General features: G+C 39.4%; 1 protein-coding gene across 1 annotated transcript in view; it reads left to right on the top strand.

Annotated features, from left to right (window-relative positions):
- Positions 1 to 19,683, top strand: part of CDH4 (cadherin 4) — a 464,726-nt gene that overhangs the window by 208,225 nt on the left and 236,818 nt on the right. The window contains exon 6 of the mRNA XM_044659642.1: positions 5,069 to 5,224. Coding sequence (XP_044515577.1) covers positions 5,069 to 5,224 — 156 coding nt within the window. The remainder of the gene's footprint in view (positions 1 to 5,068; positions 5,225 to 19,683) is intronic.

Here is a 19,683-nt window from a genome sequence, read left to right on the forward strand (position 1 = left end):
CTCTCTCTCTCTCTCTCTCTCTCTCTCTCTCTCTCTCTCTCTCTCTCTCTCTCTCTCAGATCTAGTATTTACTTACTTTGAAGATTGTATCCCTCAGGAAAATCTCAGTGTCATAAGGAAAAGAATCATTTTTGTTTTTGTTTGGATTCCCCAGGACCTAGGATAGTGTCCTGGATATTGAAGGTGCCTAATAAATATTTGCTTAAAACCTTACTGCCTGGGGAAGTAGTGAGGGGAGGAGGGGGAAGGAGAGAATCTCAATCGCAAAATCTCAGATAACAATGGTTAAAGTTGTTTCTACATGTAACTGAAAAAATTTTTTATTAAAAATAAATAAAAATTAATGTTTGCTTAATTGAATTAAATTATGGTATAACAGAAAGATGATTTTTAATTCAGAGAACAAGGTTCAAATCCCAGCCTTGCCACTTGCCAAATATGTGACATTGAACAAGTCATTAAGCTAGAACTAAGTTTTCTCATCTATAAAATAAGGAGATTGGGCTTGGTAAATTCTGAAATCCCCTCCAGATCTAGATATATGAGGCTATGATCTATGAAATCCTGGAAGGGGTGAGGATAAGGTTATAGTAACATAGGAGGGTAGATAGTCAACCTCAAATCTGTAACATTTGTCATTATGGTTCCTTTTCTTTTCATTAGAGTTTGGTCTATTCCATTTTCTGGATGCTGTATAGACCATACCTAGTAGGGACGTTTTTCTTATCCTAACCAAATCACTTCTGTATTAGCACTAATGAAAAATATGCATAGAAATCCTCATATAGAGAAGAAACTGAACCCCAGTGAAGTGAAAGTTTGAACCTGCTGTGAATAGAAGTCCTGTATTCTGTCTATGTTTCCTGAAAGGATCACATTATTCTTTAAGCATGTGTTTCAGGATTTTTCCTGGATGTTTTTCAGTTTGCTCATCCAGGATTTTTTTTTCTTGAATATTGATGGTCTGAAATGGCTGCATTTTCTTCTTGTAGGAGAGGACATCACTCAGTGACCTTCAGTGTGGCAGCGAGAAGTGTAATTAAGACTCAATTCCAGCCATTTCTAGCGATAACCAACACTATTAGCAAGGTGACCATGAATGAAGGAAGGCAGGAGGCAGAGAACCAAGTGTAAATTCAATAATGACAGAAGGCAACAGGCTGGCTCTCGCTGTGATGATCTGGAAAGGCATACTAAAGCTCCTCCTCATGAGGCCAAATTTGCAGGTGTGATTTAGGCATGTGACTCGTGTAGACTTGGGGGGAATAAGTAGGATCATGTCTCTGCCAGAGAAAACCCCCTCAGGACTCAGAGGAAGAATAAAATCCCCAGAGTAGAGGACAGGGAGGGAAAAGAGAGGGGAGGAAGCTGTGTGTGCAATACATATTGGAGACTTCCCCCAGGCAGTTCCACCCTTGGTCAGGGAAAGGTATAACAATTATGGGATTCATTATATTAGTTTTTCTAAAAAAAAGGTATTTAGAAAGGCAGCTGGTTGGTATGGTGGATAGACTACAGGTCCTGGAGTCAAGAAAACTCAACTTTCTGAATTCAAATCTAGCCTCAGATTCTAATTGGGTGACCCTGGGCAAGTCACTTAACCCTGTTTGCCTCAGTTTCCTCATCCAGAAAACAAGCTGGAGAAGGAAATGGCATACTGCTCCAGTATCTTTGCCAAGAAAACCCCAAATGGGGTCACAAAGATTTGGCACAAGTGTCAGATGACTGAATTTAAAAGAGAAAAACAAAAACAGATCAGAGATGTTATATTATCACTCACACTAGCCTGATTGTGGTGGTAAAAATATCGTGTGATGACAGCAAAGAGGGAAAGGCCAGGTGAAACTGATAGGGGAAAATGTGAGACATTCAGTGTAGGGGCATGCCCATGGTATTAGTATTCCTGAATTTTTCCTTCGTTGTATAATCATTGTAGACTATTCCCATATGTCTTTTATTATTGTTTTTGCTTTTGCAAAATAATATTTACTTTGCATATTTAAAAAGAACAAAAGTATAACCATTCCTCCCCCTGCCCCAATACTTTGTGTGAACACTCATTTCTTTACCATCTGGGGAGAGTGGGTTCAAGCTTACTTCTGATATAGCACTGGTCCCATTAGATCCACATCTGAATGTGGCATCACTGCCAGATGAATGCTTGTCTTAGCTAATACTTAGCTACTTCCCAAAATTCATTTCCAGAAGTCCCTTTTCCTCCTTGGGGTATGGATGCTTGGTTGGCTTCAAAATCCAGATGCTGTAATACCAAATATTGAGATGCCTGCAGGCTTGCTTTCCTCACCCCTTTTGTAACTCACAAGTATGGAGTAACCAATGTCTTCACCTAAAAACAAAACAAAAAAAAAAGGAAAAAGAAAAAGAAAAATGTAGAGGAAAACAATAGGCCAATTTCCCTGAGCCACATATCCACCTTACATGGAAAAGGTCCAAGGCTTCTCTCCTTATGGCACTGTCCTTTTGGGATCCATCAGGGAAGGAGTCAAACCACAATGGGATTCATTATATTAGCTTTTCTAAAAAAGGTATTTTGAAGGGCAGCTAGGTGGGATAGTAGATAGACTACAAGTCCCTTCCAGAGTGAACAATGATGGATTTATGTTGTACATCCAAACAAGAGTTGCCTATCTACTTATACTGAATTTGTTCATTCTCCCTCCTTAGTCCTACCAGGCAGGGTCCCTACTGATACCAGTCGTTCACAGTCTGCCTTTAATCTTAAAAAATCAGCACCTGGTGCTGGTTAAAAATCTGCTTGTACATGCACTATGATAATAAAGTCCAGTCAATCAGTTTGTCACTTGGGTGGAGAGAAGTCACAGAAAACAAATGTAACCTCGGGCAAATCTTTTCCTCAGTTTCCTCTTCTGTAAAACGTAAAGGAGGGACGAGAGCATTCCTATGGCTTGTTCTGCTTTAACCTGCTGGGTTTTACATCAGTAGATCCCTTCCAGGAGTATCAGTCTCTGTTCTAAGATCCTTTCCAGGGCCAACATTCTGTGTTCAGTGTTCTAAGGTTCCTCCTACCTCTGACATTCTGTGACCAAATTGATGGTCTGCTGGTTTGCTAGAAGAGCTTTTACAGCAGCAGTGTTTACTGGGTGTTTGGGATGAGAGGAGCTACCTTATAACTTACCATGTGTTTTCTCTTAGAAAATTACTTCCAGGATATAAAACTTTTTTTTAAACTGCTGATTGGATAAATTCCTTCAAATTTAAAGGATTTTTATTCTTCCACAGAGAAAATCTGCTCTAAATTTGTTTTCTTGCATATGTTTGCAAAGTTTGTGTAACTCTCAATACTTATGAGACCATTTTTTTCAAAATATCCTTTTGAAAACATGTCATCAGCTAAACTTAACCTCTTTAACTTATATATAAAGCAAGGCTCCTCTGCACAGTCTGTAAGATTAGGCATTAGGAGCCTTTCTCTGTCAACAGCTGCCTCAGGGGTCTAGATGCTGGTTTAGTACAGGATATGATTTGACAGTAAGTTGCAGTTTTATTTTTTGCCCTTATATCAAAAGTGGTGTGGCTGTAGGCCCTTTTATTAAGATTGAAGAATTCTACATAGTAGGAGAACTAGATTTAGAGTCAGAGGGCCTGGATTCAAATCTCAGTTCTACTACCTATTGCCTGGGTCACCCTGGGCAAGTCACTCCTACTCCCACCCTAGACCCCTCCCCTTAGAAGCAGCTAGGTTGTACAATGGATAGGGTTCTGGGTCTGGAGTCAGGAAGACCAGAATTCAAATCTGGCCTCAGACACTTACAAGCTATGCAACTCTGGGCAAATCACCTAATCCCTCTCTGCCTCAGTTTCCTCATCTGTAAAATGGGGACAATAATAATACCTAGCTCCTGGGTTGTTTGGGGGATCAAATGAGATAATGTTTGTAAAGCACTTTGCAAACTTTAAAGCACTCTATAATTGCTACCTATTATTTTGATCATTATGGTTATGCTATTATAATAATTATAAAAATCATTATTGTTATTTTAATATTTTATTCATTTTTATCACATCCCCAACTGTCCTGTAAGTTCTTGAAGAATGGGACCCAAATGCCTTATACTTTGCAATGGGTGGGCCTAATATAAGCCTTTGAATAAAAAAATATTAGCTAACATTGCTATTAGGAGGCTACTTTGAGATACCAACTCACACCTATCAGATTGGTTAACATGACAGAAAAGGAAAATGACAAATGCTGAAGGGGATGTGGAAAAATAGGGACACTAATGATCACTGCTGGCAGAGTTGTGAACTGGTCCAACCATTCCGAAAGACAATTTGAAACTATGCCCCAAAGGACCATAAAACTATGGATATCTTTTGACCCATTAATACTACTACTTGATCTGTATCCCAAAAAGGCAAAAGAAAATGTAAAAAGGACCCATATATACAAAAATATTTGTAATAGCTGTTTTTGTCATGGCAAAGAACCAGAAACTGAGGCAATGCATATCAACTGAGAGATGGCTGAACAAGTTGTGGCATATGATTATGAGGGATTATTATTGTGCTATCAGAAATTATGATGAAGGTGATTTCAGAAAATCCTGGGAAAATTAGTATGAGCTGATATAAACTGAAGTGAGCAGAACCAATATAATATTGTACATAGTAATAGCAATAATGTAATTGTGTAGTAATAGCAACAATGTAGGGGGAAAATGATAATCAACTATGAGAGATTTAACTATTTTGACCAATACAATGATCTACTATAATTCCAAAGGGTTCATAATGAAAAATGTTATCTACCACCAGAGAGAGAACTAATGGATTCTGGGTATACATTGAAGCATATTTTTTTTTTACTTTAATTGCTTTTCTTTTGCTACATGGCTAATGTGGAAATATTTTTACATGACTTCATATGTATAATGGGTATCATTCTTTGCTGTTTCAATGAGTGGAAGAGGGATGGATAAAGAAAGAGAATTTTGAATTAAAAATCAAAATAAAAATTTTAAAAGATGTTGCTTTTCCCTATCATTCTTAAGTCTACAGCATCTTCCTGTTTAATTTTGTCTTTCAGATTCGATCTGACAAGGATAATGATATTCCCATCCGATACAGCATTACTGGAGTTGGGGCTGACCAACCACCCATGGAGGTCTTCAACATTGATTCTATGTCAGGTCGTATGTATGTGACTAGACCAATGGATAGAGAAGAACGAGCCTCCTACCATGTAAGCATATCAAAGCATTAGGTTATTATTAAAAGAGCCTTGGAATGGGAAATGGCAAATTTGGTTTCTAATCTCATCTCTGCTGCTGTCTCATAAATTGACCTTGGATAATTCACACACACCCCCATTGAGACCTCAATTTTCTCATAGAAGAGTTGGACTAATGATCTCTAAAATCTCGTCCAGCTCTACCTTTCTATGATTCTTGCCTCAACTTTGATCAAGATCATGTAACTGCTTGTACCCTTACTTTATGATTAAATCCCTTTCTATAAAACTGTAACTCTATTGTCTTTCCCTGTTTTCTCTAGTTGATAGATATTCATCTTGTAGCCTTTTCATTTTCTCTTACATATCTCTTTGACACCAGAGAAGTCATCTTTGAAAGAAGAGCTACAATGCATTTAGTCTCAGAGATTATCCCCTGGAATTGATGAAGGGAATAAAAGCGGGGGGGGGGGGGGAGGGGGAGAGAGAGAGCTTCAGGGCCCCTGTTTAAAGGAGAAAATATGACCTATGATATGGAACCCTATGGCAAAATCAAAAGTTTACTGATCTTGGGACCTAGTAGCATCCCGCTTATTGACTTCTAGGTCTAGGCTCTCTCTAGGCCTCAGTTTCCTTATCTGGAAAGTAAAAGGATTGGACTATTTTGTCTTGAATATCATTTTCACCTCTATTATTTTTAGGCAAATACCTTGACTTTTAGAGGAGATTAAATACTGAGTCATCAGCATTACCAATGCCATATTAATCATCTGACTTAACCTTGCTTCCACCATATGGTGCTGAACAGAAGAACGCTCCAGCCCCCTACCCTGCCAGGTGCGAGGATACAGTGATTCTTTTAGTGATCCCAGTGTGTGATGGGTTTCTGGACTGTGCATCAGGGTATGATGGAGACAGAGACTGCTTTTTAAAACACCTGTGCCTTTTGTTAGCATTGTCAGACCCTGGGTGTAAGAGGGGAGCCCAGGTTGTTGACAGCACACATTACAATCTTTTAATTTATAGCAACTCTCTTGAGCATTCTGGGTTTAACTGGTCTGTTCCTGCAGCTCAGGAAGACTGCCTTCCTGATTATCCTACTCAAGCACCTAGCTCAGAGGTCTCCAAGGCTCCAAGTTCAATATTTCAGATCACAAGGGTCAAGTGGCAAAGGGTAAACTGACAGTGAATCAGATCCAATTCTAGAAAAATATGAAACTGGATAGACAAGGTGGACACAGAGTTGGTCAGCAGTTTAGAGATACTAGAATGAACAGTTCCAATCTAAAGCTCAAAAAAGATAATTTTATGATTTTTAAAAAGGCCATCCCACTCTGCACAATACAGAGTAAACTTTTAAAGCTCATGCCTTTGAGAGATTGTTTAAGTTAATGATGTAAATGGATTGAAAACATAGGCAAAATCATGGATGGCAGATCTATATTGAGTTCTTAGGTATGAGAAAGTGGAGACAAATGAAGTTGATGTGGCAACAAAGAGTGATGCTCTTCTCCACATCATACCTCAGTATCACCATAAGAGTCAGAAAGTACCTCCATAATATAAAGGATCCTAAAACTGTCTGCCATTTCTTATGGTTGTATGTGACTGAGAAGGATATTTTTAGCCTTCTCCTATCAGAGGACTGAGTCTCTGGAAGCTACTGCTTCTTAGATAGCAGTTTCACCTGCCTAAAAGGACCTTTGGAACTCCCAAGGGGAAAATTCTCTAACCCCTTAGAACTGTCTAGTGGATGACCCCTAAGAGAGGTCATCCTATGACCAATAACATGAGTTTCCCCATATGCTAGGGAAACATTGTAAATTGTTCTATTCTTCCCTATGTTTTCCCTATTTCCAAGTTTGAAGCAACAGGTTATTTACTCAGTCTATCAATCAGCAAGTGTTTGTGTGATATCCACTATGCTAGATACTGGTGATGCACAAACAAAAAGGAAGAGAAAAAGCCCTGCCTGCTTGGAGTTTGTTTATTCTTTTAAAAACGGTCTGTTGCAATAGTGAAGACTACTAGGTAATCAGGGTAATAAGGTGGTGGTTGTGAGTGAAGAGAAGGGTAATACAGGTGTAAGAAATATTTGGTTGGCAAAATGGCAAAACTCAGCAAATTACTGGATGTGTGGGGTGATAGAAAATAAAGAATCTAGGATAGCTATGAAATTGTTAACCTGGGTAACTATAAGGATGGTGGTACCTCTGACAAGAAATGGGAAATCTGCAAAGAGAAGTAGGTTTGAAAAGAAAGATAATGAGTTCTGTTTTAGACAACATTGAGTTTGAGATGCCTATGGGAATGTGTCCAAAGGGCAGTAGGTGATGTTAGACTGGAGCTCAGGGGAGAGATTAGGGTTGGTGGGATTTATCAGTATAGACACCATTATTGAGCCCATGGGAGCTAGCTGGGGAGAGGCAGAAAGAGTGAAGAAGAAAAAGAAGAAGAGAGGAAGAAGGAGGAAAAGGAGGAGGAGACAGAAGGTGGGAGGGGAAAGAGAAAGAGAAGGGAGAGAGGAAAAATAGAAAAAGAAAGTGGAAGGGAAAGGGGAGGGAGTAGGAGAGAGAGCACGCAGAGACACAAAGTCTTGACATCAGGAGCCTCAGAGAAATGACAGGTCACCGAAATGTTTCTGAGGTCTGAGTTTAGGCATCCTAATAGCCATTGCTTGTGAGAATTAAATGTCAGAAGAGGCAAGAGGTCACTTGTGCTAACATGGTTACCACTCATCCCATCACCCAGGCACCCTGTCAGTGAACTCAGGCATCCCCATAACTATACCAAAACTGCTGGTAGAAGTCCAGTGAGGAGGTGGGGAGGGGTAGAAAAGGAAATAGATTATCTTTTTAGCTAGATGGAAAAAGAGATTTCCCCTGAGTCTTAGAGTATCTGAAGGAAAATTATTTTATCCTCTTTGAACAAGAAAGATTATTTTGTATGCTGGGCCAAGGAAAATGTGAAGAAAAATGATTTAGAAATGGGGTACTAGAGATAGAGTGTATGTTGTTTCAGCATCAGCAGGATTATTTCAGGTCTGGTCACTGCAACAAAAGAGCTGAGATGGCAGACCGAGGGCAGGTAAACTGTGATGCCCTTTGGCAAAAATCTGGTTTTCAAGCCATCTGCTCTCTTCTACAGGTAAAGTGGCTCAGCTGCCCTCTTTCCTCAATGCTAGGGGTCTTTTATCCTTGAAATGTGGATATAAGCTATAGATCTATACACACACACACATTTGTATGAGGAAATTCTAGGCAAGGAAACTCCATCTACCAATTCAGGTTGGCACCTTCCCTCCAACTTAGTCTTTAGAGAGTTGGGGAAGGTCACGCAATCAGTGTATGTAAGCAGGATTTCAGTCTTCCAGCTGAAAAATAAGAGAAATGTTTGGAGGCAAGATAATTTATTAACAGGTTGTGGGGAAATTCAATCAACCCCAGTTTTGGAACACTCTTATATGATGGTCACTAGAAGAAGATTCTCCCATCCTTTTCTATAAGAAGCTCTGCCCCATTTTAGATGGAAACCCTGAACATATATAAGGCTGGCTGTTCTCCTTCTATGTATTCAGAAGTAGCAATTGATCTTTTGAATTCCTTTTCTCCCCATTTAGAACAAAAGCCTCTTGTTTCTACAGCCCCTACAGGGGAAGATGGCATAGCCTCCAATGCTTTACTACCTATATAACCTTGAGTAAATAAGCTTAACTTTTCAGTGCATCAATTTCTTCATCCAGAAAATGAACAAGTAGGCTTAGATGGCCTCTAAAATCCCTTCCATAGATCTATAAGTCTATGATCTCAGATTATTACCATCCTCCAAAGCACCGCCTTTTCTTCTCACCCTATCTCTATCACCACCCATCTAAAACTTGAGTTCCTTTCATTATCATAAGGATACTTCTACACAGTGGAACATCCTGTCATCACACTCCCTGATTTCTTTGCAAAGCTTCCCTTTGCATAATTAGTCAGATCGCCTCAGGTTCACCATTTTTACAGCACTTTCCTTTTTAACTGTCCACACGAGGAGGCCATTTGCCTGATTAAATTCACCTTTTCAAGATGAGACAGATTAATTTTTAATTATTGTGGTAGCTCTGAGAAAGGAATCTTTCATCAACCTGAAAAGTCCCTCTTGTTCTCTCTCCTCTCTTAGAGACCTTGGCTTCAGGGCTTACATCATCCTGCTCTTTGATTTCTTGCTGAAATGTTACTCCTGTCAGATGTGTGTCTCAGTTTTTAAAAATCATGTCTCATAACTTTTCGGAAGTGGCAGTTGTTAGCATGGATCACCTCCCCTGTACTCAGCAAGCCTAGGCCACTCCTGAGTAGCTACTACTATTTCAGATAATAATTCTCTCTGAAATTCTAGGCCTTTCTTCCTGAAAACTCACTTTCCCTGAAGCTTCAAGAGCTTTTCAGCTGATAGAAAATCTCTTTTTAAAATCAGAGTTGTTCATCACACTTAGTCTCAAGATTCTATTTTGATTGGCTTATCTTAGCAGCTTTTAAAATGTACACGATTGGCTTTCATATTCAGGCAAAGCTGCCTCCAAAATTCATGTCAATGCAGCAATATAAGCTGAACTGAAGAAATGAAAGTAAGACCTGAAGGTCTCTCTTTGCTGAGTCTACAACAATTCAACCAGGCACATCTAACCCAGCACTTAGCACAGTGCCTGCCACATAGTAGGCCCTTAATAAATATTTACTGACTGACTGACTAGCTCTCCTGTCCAAGGACTGATATTCATTTAGGACAATTCAAAACCAATGGAAATATCAACACATCCAAATGAATGAATCAGTGGATGAAGGAATGATCTAAGCTCTGTACTAAACATTGATGATATAAATACAAAAGCAAAAATGATCCCTGCCTGCCCTTCAGCGAACATATATTCTAATAGAGAGAGATCATAGATTTAGGGTGATGCTACAATGTCATGATATCTCTGACTTATATGAAGCAGAAAAAGCCAAAAAATTAAAAACCCCAAAAAACCTGTAAAGGGGCACTTGGAAGAAATCACAGCATTGATCATTTTGAAAGACAGACAAAGGCAACAAAATGTACAGGATGAAGGCCAGTCAAGATTTTCAAAGTTATTAAAGTTTGCCTTTGACCATGCCTTTCCATCTTGGCTTTCTGCATGGCTATCCCAATGAGAGGCTCCTCTACCACTATTGCTCAGTATTCCTTGTCTACTTCCCAAAGGTCTCGCCTTAAACCTGTCCTTCCTGGAGCATCCCTAAGTTCCAAAGTCATCCTTATAATCTATCTCTCAAGATTTATAGCCTGCTATTACTATAAAGGATCTGATAAAAATTCATCCACACTGGGGCATTACTGACTGATAACAGCCTAAATATTACCCTTCCAAGAGGATGGTGGTATTTTAACAAAAGAAAATGTCCAAAGAAAGGAAGTTTTCATTGAATACCGTGTGACAGATAGAGAAAGGGAAAGGACCTTTCTGTCAAATCATGGTACATAAGCCACTGCCTGCTCTGCCTTCCTCAAACAACCAGCCCTTCTAAAGAGTCCTTAATGATGTAATTGGTTCCCCTCCTTTCTCTCTGCCCATGCAGATGGATTGTACTGGAACCTCTTCCCTGTCTTACTACCATAAAGACGTAGTCCCAGCAAGCAGGATTCATTAGAAGCTCCCTGTGAGAGAAGGGCCCACTGCAGATAACTATCCAAACAAGCAAGCAAATACAATTTATCCAACACATTGCATGGGCAGGAAGACAAGGTCTGAGGAGTGGAGCTAGGAGTGACAACGATAAAGGAGGGTCCCAGATTCTTTGCAATATCATATCGCCATTAGCAAACATCACATAATAATAAAATCTAGCATTTAAAGTTCATTTAAGTCTTTATATGCTTTATTGCATGTGAGGCATTTGCTACAAGAATTGCTATCCCTATTTTACAGATGAGGAAAATGAGGCTCATGTCCATTCAATGACTTGTTTTTGGTCACATATCTAACTAAGAGTGGCAAAGGTGGGATTCAACCCCAGTTTTTCTTGACTCCCAAGCCAGCTCTTTAGCTGTTAAGCCATGTTGCCTCCTGTGAATGTTGGCCAATATTAATCTTCAATTAACATTGTTCATTAAAAAAAGAATATCATTTTCAAAGTGCATCAGTGAGCTTTCACAAATTCAATTAATAACTGGGACCCAGAATGCATTTGTACCATTAACATAAACAAAGTGCTTTTGAATCAAGAAATGATGAGGGAGGAAAAAGAAGGCAAAAAAAGATAGGAAAGAAAGAAGAAATCAACACAGAGACAAGAGAGGCCTGCCAAATCTCGGTTCATGCATTTTGCAGGAACTCTTGGAGTGCTCATTTGTGAATCCTCAGCATGTACTTGCGCTCTCCTTAAGCCTGTTTATTTTTCCCCTAAGCAAAGTTGGGGGGCAATTAGCTTCTTGATTTTCTTTTGTTGGCATTTCAACATGCCCAGGATAGGTAACCAAAAGCACTGCTCCTGTGCGCTGGCCAGACAGTAAGTCACTGGTGATCTGAAAGACTGAACAGTTAAGGACTGTCAGTCATGCCTGTTGTGAGATAGAAGCCACCGTACCATGGCTCACAGAAGGCAAACTCTGCATGCATTCTTGGGGGATATTCAGACACCGTTGGAAGTTGTCTTTTCCTTTTTCATTCCTTTTCTAAAAAAGCATCCTGTGTTCAAGAATAAATCAGATTTTGGTAGGCCTACTCAGAAGTCCATGTTGGAATTCCATCCAAATCCACTGAAAATTAATTGCATTCTTTTCTCATTGGTTTCAGCGCCTTTCTCCTCATGCATGGAACTTTTGCTAATATGAACACAAGTTTCCAAAAGAAAAGTCCTCAGGAATATCTCAATTCTGATATGCCTCCTCCATTCTTTTTAAAATTTAAGGAGTGATAAAACAGTGAGGTGGCAGGAGGGGATGGAGAAAACTTGTGTCCTGGGGAAAGTTGGGCTGCCTACCCAAGATATCAGAGCCAAGATCATATGTCAGATCTTCTAAATACTAGATAAAGGCTCTGTCTACCATATTATGGTCAAGAAGCAAAGAATATGATTCCAGCTTTAATATCACTAGTGACTTTAGTTAAATTCGATTCAACCAACATTTATTAAGTGTCTACTATACATAAGGCCTTGTGCTAGACACTAAGGAAACAGTGATGGAAAATGACACAGTTCCTGCCCTTGTGAATTTACAGTCTATTTGGGGAATGGACTGTAGTACAACATGTAAGTAAGGAGTAATAATACAAAGTAAAGTGATATGAGAATGGTACACACAAAGCCATGTCAGGAAATTTGAGGAGGAAGTTTTTGAGTCAACAAGCATTTATTAAGCTCCTGTTGATGAGAGGCATTGTACTAAGTGCTCAGAATACAAAAACAAGGAAAAGGCAGTCCTTAATCTCAATGAATTTATGCTCTCATAAAAGAAAAGAAGCTGAAAATGGGAGATGGAAGAGAAGGCACCACCAAGAGACAAATTGGAGAGGACTAAGATATAACTGACCTGAGCATTTTCTTTCAAATAAAGATCTCAAAAAATCTAAGCAATCTTAGGAAGTGGCAGGGGATGTAGGGATGGGGGTAAATGATGGATATTTCCAGTGTGAAAAGTCCTTTTCAGTTGAGGGAAGGGGACCTCAGGGAAGGCTTCCCAGAGGTATTAAATTTATCTTCCTAGATCTCCCAAAGGCATCTCAACTTCACATATTGAAAACATTATCCAGGAGAGTCTAGGTAGCTCAGTAGAGAGAGCACAAGGTCTGGAGATAGGAAGTCCTGGATTCAAACCTGGCCTCAGATACTTCTGAGTTGTGTGATCTTAGCCAGGTCACTTAACCCCAATTGCCTACCCCTTACCTCTCTTCGAATAGGTATTTCGTATCAATTCTAAGACAGAACATAAGGGTTATAAAAAAAAACATCCATACCTTATCTCCTTTCAAACTTCTCTATTTCTATTTAAATCTTTCCAGTTATCTAAGCTTAACACCTTAAGGTCACCCTAGACCCTTCCCATATGTTCCCTTCCAATAAGGTGGCAAGTCTAATGTATTGTAACTCCACAATATATATCATTAACATCTATCCCCTTCACACAGAGCTATCACCCTAAGTGGGAGTCTCATCACCTATTATCGGGATTTTACTAGTCTTTTAATTAGATTCTCAACTTCCAGGCTCTCCCCTCTCAAATCCATCCTAGACATAGCAATCTAAATAAGATTCCTAAAACTCGGGTCTGACCAATCACTACTCTTTTGCTCAAGAATCTTTCTTGTTTTTTTTTTATTACCTCTAAGAGAAAATACAATTTCCTTAGCTTCACATTTCAAGCCCTTCACATCCTGACTCCAATATATTTTGCTAGACTTATTCCATATTACTCGCCTTTATATGCTCTGCATTCCAGCTAAACTGAGTTATTTTGATGTCTCTCACACATAACAATTGATATCCCATCTTCATGTCTTTGTACAGATTGATCCCCATTCCTGGTATGTCCTTCCTCTTTATTTTGCTTCTTCAAATGCCTAGATTTAATTAAGGTTCAGCTTGTGTTCCATCTATCTGAAGCCTCCTAGTTTTTAGCAATTTCTCCCTCCTTTAATTATCTTTTTACTTAGTTTATTTGTTTGTATCTCTCAGGATAATATAAGTTCTTTGAGAGGCCATTAGTGTTTTGCATTTCTTCGGATTCCTAGCAGGTAGCAGAGCAGTTTGCATACAGAAGGTGCCTAATAAGTATGCTTGTTGAATTGAGGTGCCCTATGAGTTGAGTCTTGAAGGAAAAGGATTTTGATAGACAGAAATGAGGGGAGAGTAGATTCTAGACATGGGAGATCACCCCTACACTAATATGCCAAAGCAGGAATTGGTTGTCAAGTCAGAGGAAGCACTGGCAGTGCAGTTTGGCTGAAATATAGAGATTGTAATATGAAATAAGGCTGGAAAGGTAAATCAGCAACAGATTGTGAAGGAATTTTAGTGTCCAGCCAAGGATCTTACATTTTATCATATTGGCTATAGACAGCTCAGGAACATTTTAAGTGGGCAAGATTTTTTGGCATGGGCATGCTTATGTATCTTTAAGAGTATATTAGAATCTATGAAAAAGATGGATTAGAGAGAGAAGTCTTGCATTATCTTTGTTTTCCCATCTGTACAATAAGCATGATCTCCTCTCTTCCATCAGGGAAAATTAAGTAGACAAGAGACAGTTGTGGTATGAAAGTTGAAAACATACACAATTACTTTTTTACTATCACTGTGTTTCCACCTATACAGAATTGGAACATGGTAATGGACACTAATACTATAATATTTAGCCACCTAAGACATTGTGTTGTAGCAGAACAAGCCCTAGATTTGGAGTCAGACAACCTACATTTTAATCCCAGCTCTGTTGCTTACTAGCTATGTGGCCTTGGTCAAGGTACTTAATCTCTATAATCCTTATTTTTTTCTCATCTGCAAAATGAAGAAGTCAAGCCATGTGATCTATAAGGTCACTCCCCCCTCTAAATTCTTTGATCCTACATAAAACTCCAATTAAAGTTTAATACATTGCTTATTTTTAAAGACAGAGAAGGGACCCTGAGAGGTCAGGATCACCACCCACTTAAATAATTCTCATTATTTTTTCAAATCCACCAACTAGCATTCGTCCAAAATTATCCTCTTTCCAAGAAAAACTCATTCTTCTTGAAGTCTCACTCCCAGGAGAAATCACCTCTGGCAACCACTTCTCTGCTTATTCACAGAGAAGGAATTTTTAATAATCCCAATGCCAAGACCATTAGTGACTGTCATTGGACAGAGGAATTCCATCATGGCTATTCTTTCCAAACACTTTCTCCATTTTTCTGTGTATTCTCTTTGCCTGTCATACAAGCTCTTAGGCACCCCCACATTTTATCAGAGGGTGCCAACTGAATGTTTTTGAAACTAGATCATCAGTATGCAAACTCTTTTTGAAATGAGATGGATGGTCCAAATAATCCCTGATTATTAGGGTAGACTCAGCCAGCTCATCCATCCTCCTGTCTCTTGATAGGATTGTTCTTTAGTCATTACTTGTGAGGCAGAAATTCAAGCAGGCAAGGTGGGGTAACCATGAGAAATTGGACACCAAATACAAAGACCAAGAGACATGGCAGAGTTCCAATTCTTACAATAACTACAGACCAAACCAAGGATCATAGAATTTAGAGCTAGAATGGGTTTTAGTTGTTGTCTAGTTTAAATCACTAAACTTATAGATGAGGGAATTTGAAGACCATCCAGAGTAGGATTATAAAGGTGACTCCCAAGAGAGGGACTTTGGTTCAGGGGAACAAAACAGGGACCCAGTTTCAGGCTAAATTACCAGACTAGATCTTAGTCACAAGGAACATGTCAAAGTAAATCTATTAATCAATCAATCAGCATTTATTAAACACTGGCTACATGTCAGTTATTATACTATGGCCTGAGGATACAAATAGTTCCTACTCTCAAGCAACAATTGCTAAAGAGTATATAGTCAGAATTGGACCAGTAAAGCAGCTGACTAAATGCTGTGGATCCTTATATTTCCTCTTTCCGATGGGAAGAGTGATCACAAGGTCTGGGAGAGATCCAAGCCTGTTGCTGGGTCTTAATTGGTCCTGGCTAGAATGTTGAGGGCAGAGAAAGATGCCAGATGACTTGCCACAGAAAGAACAGAAATACTTTCACAGTTACAAATATTTATTCTTGCTTCAGTTTAAGCAAACCCAAAAAATCAATTCATAGTCAAATTATGTGATATCTCTTCAAAGTTTTCTTCCAGTTTTCCAAAGGGTTATCCATAGTATGCCTTAAATTCCAGGGAAATGTAAGCTTTTTGAGAACTGGAGATGTTTCATTTTTATCTTTGAATTCCTAGTACCCATAACAATATCTTCCAGATAGTGATAATTAGGTACTTAACAAATGTTTGTTGAATTGAATTAAACAGCCATTTTTCTCAGGGCCTTCAAATTAGAATGACATTTCCAAATGGTCAATCTAGGAGTAACTTCTCAGGACCACAATTTGTGTGTAAAATAAAATATGGGTCTTTATACACAAAATAATTGTGCACGTAGACATGGATGAAGGATATGCTTAAGATAGATTTTGTAGCCTGTAGCAAAGAGAAGCGACCAAAAAAGGGAGAACTTTGTTCCTCCTCTTAATGATCCTCTGAATTCTCCATTCAGGAGATTCATGTTGTATCATAGATTTCCATTTGGAAAGGAGTTAGAGGTCATCTAATCCAACCTCTTCATTTTGCAAATGAAAATACTGAAGCCCCAAGAGGTTAGATGCTTTGTCCATGGTCATATAAGTATTAAGTCATGGAGTCAAGATTTGAACCCCGGCTCTTTGATTCAAGATCTGGCACTATTTCCACTTCATAATTATTCATATATCAAATCAAGTACCTATTTTGTAACTTCCATGATTCTGATATTCTCTCCACTAAGGCAGATCACAGTCCTTCAAAGCCTCTTTTGTAAATAGTCTTTGTGTCTATTTCCATGACTTGTTATAACTACAAAAAACTCTACCCTGGGGCAACAAGGTGGCATAGTGGATAGAGAGTCAAGCCTAGAGACTGGAGGACCTGTGTTCTAATTTGACCTCAGATATTTCCAAATTTGTGACCTTGGCCAAGTCATTTAATCCAGTTTGTTATAGCCCTTGCCCTTCTATCTTCTACGGTTGTTACTAAGGCAGAAAGTAAGGGGTTTTTTTTAGGAGTTTGACCCTGTGGACAAACCTGATAATGAGCCTACACATACTCAGACTGGTCTACTGAAGAAAATGGGCACTTGTAAGGATGGGATTTGTGCAAGGGGGGTGGGACCAAAGGAGGCAGAGAAGGCAATTGCTGACAGTTGCTGACAGTTGAGACCAGAGATGATTCTGGGAATTTCTCCAAGGAAATGGAGAGAGGAGGGGTTTTTGGGCAGTGGACTGAGAAGAGGGAGGAGGAGGCCATCCCAGCTCAGATCCAGGCCTGAGGGCTTCCTGAAGATCTTTCTTGGAAATTGAAACCCTGATTCCCTGATCAAAGCCATTCCATAGAATCTCATCCATCAAGACTTCAATAATAGAGTAAGCTAAGTTTTCGGACTCCATTTTGGGAGCAATTCTCAGTTTCCTTCACCCATTACCCAACCTTGCTGAGAGACCTCTTTTAGTCAAAACTTACAATTATAGAACAGGATTGAAACAGAAAAATAGAAATAGAAGGAGAAGGGGTGGGGGAAGAAGCTTAGGAGTGGGAACCCCAAAGGTTCCCTCCTAAGTGACAGACCCCATAGGAATAGCAAAGAGGGTACCCTAAAATCCCTCTGCCCTTTGCCCCTTTCCCCAATCCCTGATTTGTGAATAATAAAAAGCAATTCAACAGTCAGAGGGTGTTCAGAGTGCCTGAGAGACAATGAGGGAGAGGGGAACCACAGCTTGGTCTGGCTGCCTCCATCTTGAAGCCAGACCACCCACTGTGAATTTAACTGATTGGGGGGAGGTTTGTGTGAACCCTGTCCTTATTCAGGATCAAATTAGGGTACCACATACCTCCTCTTATAGGGAAGCCTTGCCCCCAGCTCCTGTGGGATGGCAGGAACATCCAGGTCACCCAGTTTCAGGGTGACACCCCCTAAAGTCTCCCAGTGAATATTCAGCCCCAGGGGAGTGCTGGGAGAGAGACTAACCACATAGATTTTCTCTATCTCTCCTCAATCAAACATCCAATTACTGGCCCTTTTAATTGTTACACACTCAAGCCAACTCCAGACCTGCACACAAAGCCTCTCCAACTTAGTCATACCTGCATGGGGTAGTATTCCACTGGTAGTGTTCCTTGAAGAACCTGAGATGGGCAGCCAGCATACTGATGAAGGACTTTAGTGGAGGCATCCTCCATTCAAAATTTAAAAGCATCCCTCCTTACATTAACAAGGAAAAGTCCATCCCTGCATTTCAGGTTGTAATAAGGTAATACAAGAAAAGCTGGGTAACATTCCAGTTACTGAAATGTGTTTTTTTTCCACTTTAACCAATCTGGATGTCCAAGCCCAGAAGCTTGGTGAGCGAGATGAGCCGATCAAGGCTTACTGGAGAATTGTTCTTGAAAGTTTCAAATAAAAACTAACAAATTTGATTAAAACTCTTTTGGAGGTTGGGATAAGGCAGGTAGGGAGACAAACCTGAAGGTTAAATGAATATGTGATTCATATGAATCTCTGTTATTATCTCTGCATGAAGTTATCTCTGCATAAAGCCATTTCTGCACCTAAAGATATAGCAAGAAGCACCCAGCCACCTTAGTTTGAAGATAATAACTTCAATTTTAGCCCAGAATTACTTTTTTTCCCAAAGACAACCTGACCTTTGACTTGTAAAGTTATTGACTGACTCCATTTGACATGATGAAGGATAGTTCTGTGGCTCCCAGCTAAGTAGTTTGTCCAAGAGAATGAGATGCAGATAGTTCACAGTGACTGGCAACACATGGATGCTGAGGGCTTTGCCATCACAATATGGAACTTTAGGTTTGATCTAAGTGGGATTTATAGGCCCAGGCTTGGACTTTTGCACAATCTCATGTTGTGTTGTACTTTGCAATTTTCCTAGGAATCAATGTTAATTTGGTTTGTTGCACAACACACATGGCTTTCCTCCTCCCTTTTTTCCTCTATTTTTTTGTCAAGTAAGCCTTGAAATTCTTCTTAAAAACACAAATTAAGGGGTAAAATTCTATTCACTGCTTTTTGAAGCAAACCAAAACACTGGAGCCAATATGAATACAATTAGCACTTTCATTTTTCGTTCAACAGTCATCATGTGTAAATGCCTTCCTTCGTACTTTCTGAGGTACATGAAGCAGCAGTAATGAGAGCTATACTAAGAGATTGGATAATAGGAAGAATTCACTTGGAACCAGCTGGATCGAGCTCTTCACAGTCAACATGCACCAGCTCTCATTCCCTAGACACTCTCTGCTTCAAAGTTCTATTCCCTAAAGGACTTCTTTTCATCTTAGTTTTAACCACTTTTCCAGGGTCATAGAACCATAGAATCTTGTAGGTGGAAGGCATCTTAAAAGGAGGAACTTTAGAGGTCTAATTCAGCTACAACATCTCATCCATTCCTGTGCCTATAATCAAGATACTATAGTGGCATAGGAAGAACACTGGACTAGGAATCAGAAAACTTGGATTTGAATCCCAATTCCTCCACAAATTAGTTTTATAAACTTGGGGATCTCTAATGAGCTTGTTTCCTCCTTTACAAAATATGGGGCTTAGATTACATCAATCGATACATCAATAAGCATTTATTAATCATTTTCTATTTGACAGGTTCTGTGCTAAGCACTAAGAAGATGAAGGGAAAAAATCAGGAATC

Source organism: Gracilinanus agilis, chromosome 2 (assembly GCF_016433145.1).
Source record: "Gracilinanus agilis isolate LMUSP501 chromosome 2, AgileGrace, whole genome shotgun sequence".
Lineage (NCBI taxonomy): Eukaryota > Metazoa > Chordata > Mammalia > Didelphimorphia > Didelphidae > Gracilinanus > Gracilinanus agilis.